Source organism: Vipera ursinii, assembly GCF_947247035.1.
Source record: "Vipera ursinii genome assembly, chromosome: 4".
Taxonomy (NCBI): Eukaryota; Metazoa; Chordata; class Lepidosauria; order Squamata; family Viperidae; genus Vipera; species Vipera ursinii.
In genome coordinates this window covers 39,995,510-40,012,334 of record NC_139514.1, presented here as the reverse complement: position 1 = coordinate 40,012,334, position 16,825 = coordinate 39,995,510, and the positions used below count along the sequence as shown (strand labels likewise).

The 16,825-nt window shown below is 43.9% G+C and overlaps 1 protein-coding gene across 4 annotated transcripts in view; it reads right to left on the bottom strand.

Annotated features, from left to right (window-relative positions):
- Positions 1–2,530: 2,530 nt before the first annotated feature.
- BCL9 (BCL9 transcription coactivator) overlaps positions 2,531–16,825 on the bottom strand; it is a 116,635-nt gene continuing 102,340 nt past the window's right edge. For all 4 annotated transcript variants that reach the window (XM_083362273.1, XM_083362272.1, XM_083362274.1 and 1 more), the window contains 2 exons: positions 14,202–14,462; positions 2,531–4,649 (listed from right to left, as the gene is read on the bottom strand). In XM_083362273.1, the coding sequence (XP_083218399.1) occupies positions 3,547–4,649; positions 14,202–14,462 (1,364 nt within the window). In that variant the 3' untranslated portion in view covers positions 2,531–3,546. The remainder of the gene's footprint in view (positions 4,650–14,201; positions 14,463–16,825) is intronic.

Genomic DNA, 16,825 nt, shown 5'->3' with positions numbered 1-16,825 from the left:
TAGGGAAGGATATTTTTGTGTTAAATTTAGGGGTGCAGATTAGTCCTATCCATTTCTCTCATGCGATTCATCATATTTTTAACCTTGATCAATTTAGCCTATGGCTGAAAATATTGTTCAGTGATGTCAGTTAGGCAAAAACACACGGCACAGTGTGACTTAATAAAGATTCCTCTGCAAGGAAAAAAATAATAATAATCACTGTCAACATTTAAACCTGACATCTGTCAGCAAGACAGTAGTAATAAATCTAGGTGGTTTATTAATAGTTACTCCAAGCGCATGAAATACATGTTTTGGGAGAAAACATTGTTTATTTTATTAATACCCTGTCTTTACCATTTTTATAAATAGCTCAAGGCAGCAACAGTTCTTCCTCTTCCTCCTTTCCCAACAGTAACCCTGTGAGGTGGATTGGGCTGAGATGTTTCACAGCCAGCTTTCAAGACTAAGAAAAGGACTAGAAGTCTGTCTCCTGCTTTGTAGCTTCGTGTGTTAAACATTAGAGCAGGGGTGTCAAACTCAATTTCATTGAGGGCCGCATCAGCATTGCGGTTGCCCTCAGGGGGCCGGGTGGGTATGGCCAGGGTGGGCATGGCCTACTGGGTGGGCGTGGCCAGCTCTACATTGTTCACATCAAGGGTGCCTATGGGGGCCTGGGCAGGAGTGGGACAGATCTGAGGGTCTCTGGCAGAAGGGGGGACTCTGGGCCAGAACCAAGGCAGAGGGGGCCGTTCCCTCACTGTTTCCAGGATGGCTTTGCGGGCCGCATGAAACCACTTCATGGGCCGGATTCGGGCCCCGGGCCTTGTGTTTGACATGTCTGCATTAGAGGGAACTGTCCCATCTCCATCCAAGGCCATCTCCAGACGCCTATGTTTCAGCTTCCAGAATCCCTCAAGCCACATGGCAATTGGTGAGATTTCTTAAGAGAAGTCTGTACATCTGGAAGACCAAATATGTGGGAAGTCTGCTCATGTTTAGGAAGGTTACACTGCTAGCAGTGATACACATACATTCAAAATACAGTTGCCTGCAAATTTAAGTACCTGTAGTCAGTATTTCAGTGAGCGTTAAGTGAACAGCTGACACAATTTCTACATAATGCAAATTTGAACTTGAATCTTTCTGCAAACATGACTGTGTTGTGATTTATATTCAGTTGATAGATTCCAAATAAAGTAACACATACAGAAGACGTTTACATTTGGACATCTTCTCGTTCAGGCTTTGTAACACCTCCTTTGACTTCAAATGTTAGCAGTAGTGATCTAGGAATCTCGCTGTTGCTTTTGAGATTTTTCCCCACTCTTACCTTACCTAGGTCTGGTCGCTCAGAAATTCTCTTCCCAGAGATATCCATTGGAAAAACTTAGCATATATTTCATTGTTAATTTTGAGGCATATTTTGGATCGTCTTTTTGAAATAACCAACCTCTCCTTTAGTCTCATTTGTCCACTGACTATAGGATGTTAGCTTCTGATAGAGGAGAATGTTTGCAGCTGAGGGATGAAATGAGGGCTCCTTGAAGCTCTCTGGGCTTGGTTGTTTTCTTAACTGATGTTTCGTTTCCCAAACTAGATAACATCAAGACTGGTAGCAAGTGGGGTTCGCTCTCAATTTATATTTTAGTGACTTGCCCCTCGCCAACACTGACAAGCAGTTATTTCAAATGGTTAGAGCCCAAACTTCCTGAAATAACACAATCAGACGTTTGCCAACTTAGGTATTTGTTCACCAATTGACGTGTCTTCTTAGACTAATTAGAATCATATAATTTGAAGGGTCCTTCAAGGTCCTCTAATCCACCCTGCTGACCCAGTGCAGGCATTATCAAGCCATCTCAGAAATAATTGCCCAATTTTTGCTTGAAAACCTGCAGCTCAAGGAGGCAGAGTAGCTCTTATGTCAGAAAATTGCACCTTATTGTGAGTTTGGGTTTCTGTAAGGATTCTTGTCCTATCCTTGGGCACTATGGTAAATAAATCCAGACCTCTTCCCTGTAACTGCCTTTCAAATACTGGAAGACTACTGCTGCTTCTTAGTTTTCTCTTCTCTAGGCTGAACATTCCCAGTTCCTTTAATAGGTCTTTGTAGGATTTAGAGTTCAAGTATCTCTTTGCTTTCAAACAATCTTTGTTTCTTTGCAGGGATTCCAATACATTTTTCCTTCCGTGTGGATATATTACAGACCATGCACTGTATTTAATTTGTACCAAGCAGAGGTTACTTTGTCATTTTGTTTGCTTAGGCAAGCTTAGAAATTGCTTCTGTTTGCTTAGGAATTCACTGGAAACTTCAATGAATTCCTAAGTTTTTGCATGCCACGATAGCTCTTCAAGAACCTTTTGCGGCCATAATATTGTTTCTATTACTTTGCATGGTAAACTGGTCTATAGTTTAAGATGAAATACGTATTTTAAATAAATCTTTACTCAAGTTAGTAACTATTCCAGAAGTACAAAAAACTTTACAAGGCAAATTTGTAAATAAGTGAAAATACAAGGCAGCTGTAGACTGTGGCGGAATATTATGAAACTGATTCTTTTTTTTTTTGTAAGAAACAATATATTTTATTTTTCTGACACCACAGCCCTGGCAAGTGGTTTTGTACCAAATTTAATGGAGGTTACACAGAACGTTTTACGCTGGGGACAAAAAAAAAGCCACAAAAAAGTCAGGATAACTTTTAGTGTCTGTTCCACTCCCACATTAATGTCACTGGGGGGGGGAGAGAGAGAGGAGGCAGGGGTGCTGAGAAAATAAGAAACAGTAAGACTACTTTCAAGTGTAACAGTGTCCAAGTCCAGCCTCTTCCTGAAAGTGGTAACACTCTCAGCACAAGAAGGGGCTCTCCTAGATATGCTCCCCAAAATAATACAATGTATTGCAGCTGCCAGAGGAGGAGACAGTAAAGGGGTGGGAGGGAGAGGCAAAGTGCTGGACAGCACTCATAATCTGAAAAATATGTCCTTAACTTATTTTTTTTAAAGTTTACCCCCCTCACTGAACTTCAGTTCCTTTTGTGCTTTTCATTAATACTCTGCTCTGAGGTTGTAGTTTGGTTTTTCTATAGATTGAGTTGAAGGAAAATAGTCCAAAGTTCTGAAGATGGATTTTCCACCTAAAAGTAAACAGCCTTTCACCCCCAAGACTAAAGTCTCTGCTAAAATCCCTTTTACAATATAGTACAGTACACAAAAATAATCCCCAAAGATAAGTGAGTCCTGGGAGAAGCCAGTCCGAAGGACGTAAACATACAGAGAATGGTGCAACTCGTGACAAATGGCAATTCTCAAAATACAGCTACAGATTTTCAAAGCAGGTGCCATCACAGGATACCCAAGTACACAAAAATAATTTTTAAAAAATAAATTTTAAAAAAACAACCTGTTAAAATGAATTCATTTGTTTTCAGGAAATTCCATACATTCGAGATTTTCCAAAGCATCCTCTGGTCTGTTTTCACCTATTGCATGATCAAACTGTGCTCCTGGAATCTCATCTCAACAAGGATTGGAACCATCCAGTCTTTATGTAGCAGCTTAAAACATTAAATTCCCTGGATTTCCAGGGCCTTGGCTAAATCCTCCCATTCCTACATCAGCAGCCATGCCCCTTGGCCTCATCTGTGGAGGAATCATGATGTTCTGCTGAGGTGCTATCATGCCCTGCATTGACATCATCATACCAGGTGAACCTACAGGTCCTGGATGGCTGTACAGCCCAGCAGCAGCTCGATCCTTGCCTGGAATCATGCCTACTGGGTTGCTCATTAGAGTGGGTTGGCCAGGCATTGCCGTTTGTGCTGGTGACATCATCCGGTGGTGAGGTCCCATCATTCCTTGTTGAAGGAAGGCAGGGGGTCTCATAGGATTATGGCCCGGCATGGAGGATGCTGCACCAAGAGGAATATCAGGTGTGCCACCAGGGCCTCCCATACCAGGTAATGCCAGCCCCATTCTTGGATTCTGTTCTCCCATCATTCCCTGCATATGAGAATAGCCAGGCCCAACATTCTGTGGCTGTTTGCGGCCTGGTACTTCTCCACGAGGGAAATACTGCAATGTCTGACTTGGCTTCTCGGATGGAATTATCCTGGACAGGTCAAATTCTGGTATTCCAGTGGCTCCAGGGCGAATCACTTCTTGTAGCTCTGGATCAGAAAAAACTGAAGGCATATTGTTTCCTAAAACCGTGAAAGAGTCTGGCCCCCCTGGACCTCCAGACTTACAAAGTGCTGGATCGGTTGAACTTTGGGGCATGCTGGTGGGTCGCCCCAGAGGTCCTTCCCCATGGAAGCTCATTCCAGCTGGGAAGTTGCCTTGTCCTCCACTAGGACCGTTATGTGGAAATGGCACCTGCTGGGGAGGAGATTGTACTGGAGGAAATCCCTGTGGGAAGCCCAGGCGTCCTTGAGGTACCATTGGTGGGTCTTGGGAACCGTGGCCCATCATTGGATTATGTGACATCAAACCAGGTCCTACAGGAACCCCATGAGGAGGTATATTGGCTCCCATAGCATTCGGAGAGGGCAACTGATTACTATGAGTTAGTGGCTGTGTCATTCCCATTGGGCTAAGAGTTGCCATCGAGCCTGCTTGGTTGGGACCAGAAACACGAGGATTCTGGGGATTAATGCCCATTCCTGGAGAAAACAAGGGAAAAGCACATTAGAACAAAATAAGTAAACACATAAAATCATTTAATAGACACAAAACCACTTTTCTTCATTACTATACTATAGAGTTTCATGTAGGATATTGCTATATACCCAGTTTTTCAAATATTTGTTTATTCCATATTATCTATTATTAGAGAAACATTTCTCTCCTAAGGAAAACACAGATGTAGAAAACGCAAATATAGGAAAACATAGAAGTAATCCATATTGATCATGCTCACAGCTGTCTAAATGATTGAATTTTTTAAACTTTGGCTTCTCTGCCAAAGCAAGGATGTTGCGCTATAAGGGATTATAAGGCATAAAATCTAAGCCCCTATATCCCTGACACAGAATCAGTATTTTCAGTACCACTTACAATCCCATCAGTATTTTCACAGGAGAAACCCAAACTCAATACATTTCAGGAAATATCAATATGATAATTAAATCATGCTCTAGAAATAAATGTAATATGTTTCTCATACTGTTTCAGGGAACTATAACAATCACAAGTAAAATTTCCTAAAGTAACATAAATAAGAAATCCAGACAGTTACAGCCAACCTGCTGTTGTATTGTTTCCTTCTAAGCATTAATAAGCATTGGGGGTTTCTGGATCAACCAAGATATGAGTAAAATTTAATGACTATAGATTTTGAGCTGAAACGGTTATTCAAGATTTGAACCAATTTGATCTGATAAGCAAAATTCAAAAATAAGTTATAATGGGGAAATACAGAAACATCGGCTTTTGGGGGACAAAGCAGGATGAAAGCAGGTATAGACCTCCAGAACAGTATTTCTTAAAAGTATGTTCCACAGAAAGCCATTCTTCTGAAAACAACTTGCAGGTATGCTACATAAGCATGCCTGATCCTAGGCATACACCCTGAACTAGCATCCAACCTCTGCTTGTGCCTACAATGTTCTTACTCCCGAGATTTATCCTTTCCTGTTTTACAGATAATTGTCTATCTCCGTTATGCACCTCAGCTCCTTTCTCAGTGCTTCTGAGGCCAGACCTAAGCCGTATGCCTGCTTTGCTATGGTTAGTTTGGTTGGTGAGCCATGACCTTCCAGGGGATGTTCAATAAAAAAAAATCCCGTTTATATAAAAGAAAGGTGGAGCTGCTAGCTATGCTTTAAACATTATGGCTTAACTCACCTGCCAGGAACAAAATATAAACACCATACAATGAATAAGATGGGACATCCAGCAAAACAACACATAAAAACCAATCCAACAAAGGGCTTTATCCAGCCTAGCCTGGAAACACAGGAGATGTAGACAGCACCTCATATATTGCTGATAAAATAGCTGGAAAGATTTCAAAAAGTCATGTTCTCTCGGTTTCGCTAATTTGCTCTTTCTAGTTTTACAGAATGCTGGAGAGAGATTAGATAAAGGAACTTGGAACTTTCTTCGTCAGCAGGATAACTTTCTAAAAACCAAACAGAATTGGATCAAGTTTTTGTTTGGGAGAAGCCAACAACAACAAAATGTTCAAAATTGGGCCAGATCAGCTAGAAACTGTAAAAAGAAAAAAATCAGAAATTGGACAGCAATCAAGAGTGAAAAGAATTCTGGAAACAATACTCTATTCTTTCTCTATCTTGCCTCATTTTTCCAACCCAGTATGATATAGGTAGTCCTTGGCTAATGACTTGATATGAAATAATAATAATAATAATAATAATAATAATAATAATAATAATAATAATAATAATAATAATAATTTGTTGGAAGGGACCTTGGAGGTCATCTAGTCCAACCCCCTGCTCAGCCAGGAAATGGCTGTCCAGTCTCTTCTTAAAAACTTCCAGTGTTGGAGCATTCACCACTTCTGGAGGCAGGTTGTTCCACTGGTTGTTCTAACTGTCAGGAAGTTTCTCCTTAGTTCTAGGTTGCTTCTCTCCTTGACTAGTTTCCATCCTTTGCTTCTTGTCCTGCCTTTGGGTGCTTTGGAGAATAGCTTGAGTCCCTCCTCTTTGTGGCAGCCCCTGAGATATTGGAACACTGCCATCATGTCACCCCTCGTCCTTCTCTTCATTAAACTAGACATACCCAATTCCTGCAGCCGTTCCCTATATGTTTTAGTCTCCAGTCCCCTAATCATCTTTGTTGCTCTTCTCTGTACTCTTTCTAGAGTCTCAACATCTTTTTTACATGCCTCATTCAGCGACTGTTCAAAATGATGAAAATAAAGAAAATATTTATGACTGGTCCTTGACTTACGGCTGATTGTGACTTGGGTACTTGTCAATTGGTACTAATTTAGGACAGTCACAGCTTCCCATGATCGCCATTGTGACCTTCACAACTGCCTTCTGGCAAAAATCAATGTAGAGTTTGTAACTCTTACCAGTATAGTAACTCTGAAAACTATATGGAATGGGACCCAAGTCGGTATGCCAGGCAGAGCCAGGAAAGTATCTTAAGTACAAAAATAGACCAGATTTGTCCGTCCATTTGTCTGGGGGCTATAAACAAAAATATCCATCACCATCCCCCAAAACTCAGTACTATGGGCTAGTTATCACCCTCAAATATTACTGACTCTTCCATTCTAAGCTTCTGTCTCTCCTTTCCTGTCATCAGAGTGAAGTGTATGCCAGTTTGGTCTAGTCCAGGGGTCAGCAACCTGAAACAGTGAAAGAGCCACTTGGAACCGGTTCCCTCGCAAAAGGAAAAACTGGGAGCTGCAAAAAATGTGTGCACATGCGCGTACATGCGCAGAACAGGGTTTGTCTGAAGAGTGGAGCCAAGGCAAGATATGCACTTACCCTGCATATTTGAATTGATTGGTTGAACTTTTTTAGTCCCACTTTTTTTTTTGAACTGCACATGGCAGAGGACTGGGAGCCACAAGAGACGGCATGTGGCTCTGGAGCCGCGGGTTGCAGACCTGTGGTCTAGTCGTTTAGAAACCAGGAGACTCTGAGATCTAATCCCACTTTAAGCATGAAAGCCAGCTAAGTGACTCTGGGCTAGTCGCTTTCTCTCAGCCCAATTCACCTCAGGATTGTTGTTGTGGGGAAAATAGGAGGGGAAAGGAGTACTAGGCACATTCACTGCCTTATCTATAAAAATAATAAAGTTGGGATAAAAGCATCAAAAAAATGCTCTGTGTTTTGCAGTATGCATGTTAATCGTGCACACACAGCATGAGGGAAGAGAAGAAATATACACAGAGAAATATACCATATTACTTTATTACTAGGAGAAAATACAGATGCCTCCTATAGCCACTGCCAGTAAAAGGGTTGGAAAAATTCCAGATGATGCTCTGCATGCTTTTCCTGCTTTATTTTTTAAAAGAAAGGAGCACAGGATAAAAATTAATCCTGCAGATTTTGATCAGACAAGTTTGTAATATGTTTTTTAGCATAATTTTTAATAGTCACCAGCACCAGATTCCAAATTTCCCCGAAGAACTTAGAGCTTATAAAAATTGCTGAAACAATGCTGGAAAACTCTCAACATATATAAAACTCTTCTAAAACTGTTTTAAAGAATAAAATCTTACAACAGTTTAATAATCTCACTCTCAAGAATGCCTTGTTTTTCTAGTTGCATAAGCCTAGCTATTAGCAAAGCAAATTCTTCTAAAGAAAATGCGCTTGTACGCTGCAACTTTATTTCTAGTAACATATTTTTCAGACTTTTAAAATCTGAATTATACAGAAAATAGTCCAACAGCAAGGATGCCATCTCAAACTCAGTCAGGCAATGAAAAGAATTCATTTGGAACCAGATAAGACATACATTGCAAACAGAGAAAAAGAATATTATATTTTTTAAAAAATAGGTATGAATGAAGGATACTAAAAGTGCTAATGAATGCCAGATAGGCAGTACAGAGACCAACAGGCACTACAATACATGTAGTGAGAAGTGAACAAGAATAAGGATAAAAGATTCAAGCCTATAGAAGAAAATGCAAACTATATAAGGAAGACAAACAGAATTATCTGAATTATTTTTCTTCTTCCAAGCACATCTACCTACACAAATTCTAGCTAAAAACTGACATACAAAATGCAGGATGCACTTCAGTATTCCTATTTTCAGAAATAATATAACTTTTCTTATATATATCAAAGAACCTTCACACTTTCAACTTTCACACCTTTACATCAATCCCTTTTTACCTCAAGTCTGAGGAAAATAGACAAAAAATGATTGAAAATCTCCAAAGTCAGAAAATTCATTATTTGAATGCTCTCCAAAATATTCTGAAACTTTCACTTGATACTTTTGATAAATTTGAACATTTGATTCAATGATTTAATTCAAAGAAGTAATTCAGTCTAATCTCCAAATCAAATTACTTGAGCTTGTCGATCAGAAGGTCGGCAGTTTGGCAGGTCGAATCCCAAGTGCCGCGTAACAGAGTGAGCGCCTGTTACTCGTCCCAGCTTCTGCCAACCTAGCAGTTCGAAAGCACGTAAAAATGCAAGTAGAAAAATAGGGACCACTACAGTGGGAAGGTAACAGCGTTCCGTGCGCCTTTGGCGTCTAGTCATGCCGGCCACATGACCACGGAGATGTCCTCGGACAAGTGCTGGCTCTTCGGCTTTGAAACAGAGATGAGCACCAGCCCCTAGAGTCGGAAACGACTAGCACGCATGTGCGGGGGAACCTTTACCTTTTACCTTTACAACCTTATTAGCCACACTAGTCTCCCTGAACCACCAGGCTTTAAAAAAATTTTAAAAAAAGTTTGGACTCTACCATCATATACAAATAGAAGCAATTCATCCCCATTGTTACCTTAGCCAAGAGTAGCTCACCAACTAAGAACAATGGGCCTAATACTCTGGTGGTCTCAGAGAAACCCAGGTTGTCTAAGAAAATAAAAGCCTGTCTTTCATTGGCAAATGTCAATGTTCATAAAATCTCCATCAATGGATTACTGAACAACCTGTTAGGATTTCAAGGAAAAAGCCATTACCATCAAAAAAGAACATTGATGCCCATCTACAGTTTGTAGTGGGCAATGTCTATATGGGTAAGTAGAACAATGGTTCTCAACCTGTGGTCCACAGACTTCTGGGGGGCTGCAATGCCATCACAGGGTGTCCTCATAGGATTGAAGAAATGTTATGATTTGAATCTTGAATTAAATCTTGGGGTCCATGGTCATAAAAGATATTTAAAGGGAGTTCATAGTGAAGAAAAGGTTGAGAACCACTAAGCTAAAAGATTACTGACGTGTTCTTGGATAGATGAAACCAAAATAGAAGATTTGGCTTATGAAAAGCATTATGTTTGGAATTGTACCAGCAAGTTCTACAGGAAAATGTCAGAGTAGCTGTCCATTAATAGAGGCTGAAGAAAAAGTTAGCTATGCAGCAAAACAACCCAAGCATACAAGTCATCCAAACAAATAGTGAATAAAGCAAAATAAACTTATTTGGGAATGGCCAAATCAAAGTCTGATTTTCATCCCATAGAAATATTGTGGAAGGTTTGTAAGTGGGCATTTCATGCAAGGAAGCCCACAAAAATCCCTGAGTTGTTTTGTAAGGAAGAATGGGCTGAAATTCCTCCAAGTCAATACTCAAGACAGTTAATGAAAATGTTTACCGTATATACTTGAGTATAAGCCGACTCGAGTATAAGCCGAGACCCCCAATTTCACCCCCAAAAACTGGAAAAAGTTATTGACTCGAGTATAAGCCGATCCGCCGTTCTGCAAGCCTCTGCCGCCAGCAGAGGCTCGATCCGCCATTTTGCAAGCCTGAATACACAGGAATACCCTGTGTAGCCGCGGCTCGTCGGCAGGTCTCCGTTCCTCCTGCCGACCTTTGGGGAGGTTTGGGCGCCTCCCCAAACCTCCCCAAACCTCGGCAGGTCTCCGTTCCTCCTGCCGACCTTTGGGGAGGTTTGGGCGCCTCCCCAAACCTCCCCAAACCTCGGCAGGTCTCCGTTCCTCCGCGCAGACCTGCCGACCTTTGGGGAGGTTTGGGCGCCTCCCCAAACCTCGGCAGGTCTCCGTTCCTCCTGCCGACCTTTGGGGAGGTTTGGGCGCCTCCCCAAACCTCCCCAAACCTCGGCAGGTCTCCGTTCCTCCTGCCGACCTTTGGGGAGGTTTGGGCGCCTCCCCAAACCTCCCCAAACCTCTGCAGGTCTCCGTTCCTCCGCGCAGACCTGCCGACCTTTGGGGAGGTTTGGGCGCCTCCCCAAACCTCCCCAAACCTCGGCAGGTCTCCGTTCCTGTTTGGGGAGGTTTGGGCGCCTCCCCAAACGTCCCCAAACCTCGGCAGGTCTCCGTTCCTCCGCGCAGACCTGCCGACGTTTGGGGAGGTTTGGGCGCCTCCCCAAACTTCCCCAGGTCTCCGTTCCTGTTTGGGGAGGTTTGGGCGCCTCCCCAAACCTCGGCAGGTCTCCGTTCCTGTTTGGGGAGGTTTGGGCGCCTCCCCAAACCTCCCCAAACCTCGGCAGGTCTCCGTTCCTCCGCGCAGACCTGCCGACGTTTGGGAAGGTTTGGGCGCCTCCCCAAACCTCCCCAGGTCTCCGTTCCTGTTTGGGGAGGTTTGGGCGCCTCCCCAAACCTCCCCAAACCTCGGCAGGTCTCCGTTCCTGTTTGGGGAGGTTTGGGCGCCTCCCCAAACCTCCCCAAACCTCGGCAGGTCTCCGTTCCTCCGCGCAGACCTGCCGACCTTTGGGGAGGTTTGGGCGCCTCCCCAAACGTCCCCAAACCTCGGCAGGTCTCCGTTCCTGTTTGGGGAGGTTTGGGCGCCTCCCCAAACGTCCCCAAACCTCGGCAGGTCTCCGTTCCTCCGCGCAGACCTGCCGACGTTTGGGGAGGTTTGGGTGCCTCCCCAAACGTCCCCAAACCTCGGCAGGTCTCCGTTCCTCCGCGCAGACCTGCCGACGTTTGGGGAGGTTTGGGCGCCTCCCCAAACGTCCCCAAACCTCGGCAGGTCTCCGTTCCTCCGCGCAGACCTGCCGACCTTTGGGGAGGTTTGGGGAGGCGCCCAAACCTCCCCAAAGGTCGGCAGGAAGAACGGAGACCTGCCGAGGTTTGGGGAGGTTTGGGGAGGCGCCCAAACCTCCCCAAACAGGAACGGAGACCTGCCGAGGTTTGGGGACGTTTGGGGAGGCGCCCAAACCTCCCCAAAGGTCGGCAGGTCTGCACGGAGGAACGGAGACCTGCCGAGGTTTGGGGAGGTTTGGGGAGGCGCCCAAACCTCCCCAAACAGGAACGGAGACCTGCCGAGGTTTGGGGACGTTTGGGGAGGCGCCCAAACCTCCCCAAAGGTCGGCAGGTCTGCGCGGAGGAACGGAGACCTGCCGAGGTTTGGGGACGTTTGGGGAGGCGCCCAAACCTCCCCAAACAGGAACGGAGACCTGCCGAGGTTTGGGGACGTTTGGGGAGGCGCCCAAACCTCCCCAAAGGTCGGCAGGTCTGCGCGGAGGAACGGAGACCTGCCGAGGTTTGGGGACGTTTGGGGAGGCGCCCAAACCTCCCCAAACAGGAACGGAGACCTGCCGAGGTTTGGGGACGTTTGGGGAGGCGGCCAAACCTCCCCAAAGGTCGGCAGGTCTGCGCGGAGGAACGGAGACCTGTCGAGGTTTGGGGACGTTTGGGGAGGCGCCCAAACCTCCCCAAACAGGAACGGATACCTGCCGAGGTTTGGGGAGGTTTGGGGAGGCGCCCAAACCTCCCCAAACAGGAACGGAGACCTGGGGAGGTTTGGGGAGGCGCCCAAACCTTCCCAAACGTCGGCAGGTCTGCGCGGAGGAACGGAGACCTGCCGAGGTTTGGGGAAGTTTGGGGAGGCGCCCAAACCTCCCCAAACAGGAACGGAGACCTGCCGAGGTTTGGGGAGGTTTGGGGAGGCGCCCAAACCTCCCCAAACAGGAACGGAGACCTGGGGAGGTTTGGGGAGGCGCCCAAACCTCCCCAAACGTCGGCAGGTCTGCGCGGAGGAACGGAGACCTGCCGAGGTTTGGGGACGTTTGGGGAGGCGCCCAAACCTCCCCAAACAGGAACGGAGACCTGCCGAGGTTTGGGGAGGTTTGGGGAGGCGCCCAAACCTCCCCAAACAGGAACGGAGACCTGGGGAGGTTTGGGGAGGCGCCCAAACCTTCCCAAACGTCGGCAGGTCTGCGCGGAGGAACGGAGACCTGCCGAGGTTTGGGGACGTTTGGGGAGGCGCCCAAACCTCCCCAAACAGGAACGGAGACCTGCCGAGGTTTGGGGAGGTTTGGGGAGGCGCCCAAACCTCCCCAAAGGTCGGCAGGTCTGCGCGGAGGAACGGAGACCTGCAGAGGTTTGGGGAGGTTTGGGGAGGCGCCCAAACCTCCCCAAAGGTCGGCAGGAGGAACGGAGACCTGCCGAGGTTTGGGGAGGTTTGGGGAGGCGCCCAAACCTCCCCAAAGGTCGGCAGGAGGAACGGAGACCTGCCGAGGTTTGGGGAGGCGCCCAAACCTCCCCAAAGGTCGGCAGGAGGAACGGAGACCTGCCGAGGTTTGGGGAGGTTTGGGGAGGCGCCCAAACCTCCCCAAACGTCGGCAGGTCTGCGCGGAGGAACGGAGACCTGCCGAGGTTTGGGGAGACGCCCAAACCTCCCCAAACGTCGGCAAGTCTCCGTTCCTCCGCGCCCTGCCTGCCTGCTTCTTTCCGCTGCGGAAAGAAGCAGGCAGGCAAGGCGCGGAGTTTGGGGAGGTGCGCGCGCACCTCCCCAAACCTCCCCAAACCTCGGCAGGTCTCGGACGGCGGTGGCTTGGGAGAGGTGCGGGCGATCCCGGAAGCACCAAAGCCTCGGCCGCGCACAAGTCCTCGGTAAGTTTTTTTTGTTGACTGGAGTATAAGCCGAAGTGGAATTTTTCAGCCCAAAAAGTGGGCTGAAAAATTCGGCTTATACTCAAGTATATACGGTAGTTCCAACTATTGCTGCCCACGAGACACACCAGTTACAGAAAAGGCTCACATACTTTTGCCATACACAAATATATCATTTTTATTTTTCTCAAGTGAACAAACGAACAAGCAAAATGTTTTTGACCCATTTGTTTAACTGGGTTTTCCTTATCTAGTTTTGACGACTTGTGTGGATCTACTTATGTATGCAGAAATACTGAAAATTCAAAATGTTCATGAACTTTTAAACACCACTGTATAATTTAAAGAAACTTGGAAGTCACAGTGCTCCATTTTAAATATAAGGAAATATATTCAGAGAAGTACTGATAGTAGAAAGGTAAGAACAGAAAAAGAAAGGGCAGTAAGGGGAAAGCCCTTGCGTATATGTTTATAAGGAGAGTGTCTCACGAAACATATTATTAAAATATCCCCAGTACATGCCTTTTACTATGCTCACTGTGAATTCATGTCTGGCTAATCATAGTCAATTCTTTGCTCTCAAATCACGCTTTTTATTGGTACAACCTTAGTGAGCTAAATCTACAAATTCATCTGTTTTCCCCACATCATAATTGCATTTTTATTTATATTATCTCAAGACAGAGGGTAGAACTGTATGTGATCAGGTAACAGCATTTGCAGGATTCTTGCTATTTACCTGAAAGATTGTTAATTGATGGTAAATTTGGGGAACGCGCTGGAGGAGAGTCATCATCTGATGAGGCTACAGTCTTGATAGCATCATGATAGAGCGGTGTTGAACTGGGCATAGCGAACTTGGACATCCGGGACATCATGATAGAAAGAGGATTTTGAGAAAGGGTAGGTTCTGGAGGAATAGTATAAGGACTGCTGGAAGGAAGATTTCCAGAAAGAGTCACAGGAACATTCTGACTAACTGTTGAAGGCGGTGCACCACCTGGAAACAAATACATGCAAGTTAATTTTTTTTTTAAAAAAAAAGTACATTGCTTAATAAACTTTATCAGAAATATATGCATTGCCAAAAGTTCCTGGCTTCTAACTTAGAAGCTCCCGCAGCCATTTGAAATTACTTCGTAACATTTTGGTTTGTTCTAATCTTGCTTTTTATCATGTACTTGTAGAGTTTCCCCCTCAGCAGGAACATGCGAGGGATGAACTTAGAATCTGCTGTATGCAAGGTACATGATCTTCCACTGAGCTATTATAAGGAAAGCTGTTCTACAATTTGTCTACCAAAAAATAACTGAACACAACAACAGTCGCTCTCTCCAAAGACCACGATGCTTTGGCCACACTGTGTTTCATAATAAATGTTTACAGGAGACCACAAGATCTAACCATTCAAGGCTAATTAAGCTTTAAAGTGTTCTAGAATTCTTATGATGGATAGAGAAAGGTTCTGTAATTTAATTGACCTTTAGCTAATTTGTAAAAATAGGATCTTCCCAATATTAGCCCATCAATCTTCAAATAAAAAAGGACATAACCCTGAAGAGACATATTCTGTCCTTGTTGCTCATTCTGCTTTTTTGTGATAGCTAGGTTTGTCTTCAACACAGTCATACCGAGTCATATGAGTGCCTAAATGAAAGGAAGAAAGATGGGCTACATCTCAAGTGAAGCAACTGCAGCTTCTCATGACATGTTTGTTACAAGAAATGCACCACAAGAGTCAAGAATTATATTATATACGATATATGTACTACATAGGATTAAGCAGCAGTTTGAAAGCAAGCATTTATTTATTAAATTTGTTTGCTGCCCATCTCACAACAAGGTGGGATTAATGAATATGGTGGTAGTAGTCACCATATCTGTTTTGTACCTATCGATAAACCAGGGCAAGAGGTATTGTACTTGTAGATGGCTTTGGAAGAAAATGAATGGTTACAAAATACCACTTTCACAATCTTCCCTATTTTAATTAAACATTTATTTTGAATATTAGTTACCTTACTAGTGGAAATCCCAATGCAAGCATTACAGCTCCTTTTTGGAGGACATGGGGAAGTAAAGCCGAACAAGCAGGAAGCACTTCAAAGTTCACACACTGTTATAAACTATTTTTAAATGTAAAAGTCTAACTAGCTTGTATTTTTTCTCTAATGTTCTAATATGATAGTAATTAGTGACCATAGCAAAAATTCTAGGCAAAATTGTTTTACAATTTAAACCACATCCTGCATATAGTGAAGCATTTTTATTTTAATAATTCTAGAATTAAATTTGGTTAGTATTCAGATAGGACAAATAAAAGGACAAGGATGGTGTGTTGGTTGGAAACGTTACTACCGTCAGACTAATAATTAGAAAGTGAGGAAGAGAACCTTATTTCAGAGGGTGACTTTTGAATTTCAGAAATAACTTGTAATTCACATTCAAATGAAATCTGAGTATTTTACTTCATCAAAGAGGTATACCATCAAATAGCTATTTGCAGAAAGTTATAAAAGCTTAAGCATAAAGGGAAAATAGGCAAGCTAAAGACATCAAAGCAGCTTTTTTTGCCATGTCAGTAGTAAAAGAAAGAAAAACTGCTTGTATAATGTCAGATAGTAACAGGTGATAAGAAAAAGGCATGACTCCTGATTTCCTTTGAGTCTTCTCTCCAAAGGGAATTGTGTTTAAATGGAATGAAACAAAAAAGACAATGTGACACTCAAAGATATATGGGTAGGGAACCCCTGATTACTATAAATTAGTTAAATCTGTAGAATCAGGTCAGTCACATCTATGAATCTTGGAAAAGCTTGCTGATGTCATTCCAAAAGTCCCCCTGCCTGAAACATATAGTCCCAGATGACTAGAAAAGGGCAAATCTTCAAAAGGAAAAAAGAGAAGTACATCCCTGATAACTACAGGCTTAACTCTGATATTAGACAAAATTCTTAAAGTTATTAATTTCACTTTGGGAGCATTGGGAATACAATGGCTGCTTAACAGAAGCCAATATGGTTTTATCATGAACAAGCCATGCTAAATCAACACGATCTCCTTTTTATTAGGGCAACCAGCTTAAGTGATTGTGGTAGTGCAGTGGGCGTAGTACCTTGACTTAAACATTTGACATTGTCTCCCAGGAAATTCTAGCAGAGAAGATGCAAAAATGCAGGCCGTGCCATACTACACTAGCCGGATATACATCTAAATGAACAATATTTCCCAGTAAGTATACATCAGTGGTACAATTGTTTAGATGAGAAGCTAGAAGGTCACCAAATTTGCAGGTTACAAAAGATAAGAGAGACTTCTTAAGGAATACCTAAATTCAGAAATATTTTGACAAACTGAAAAAAT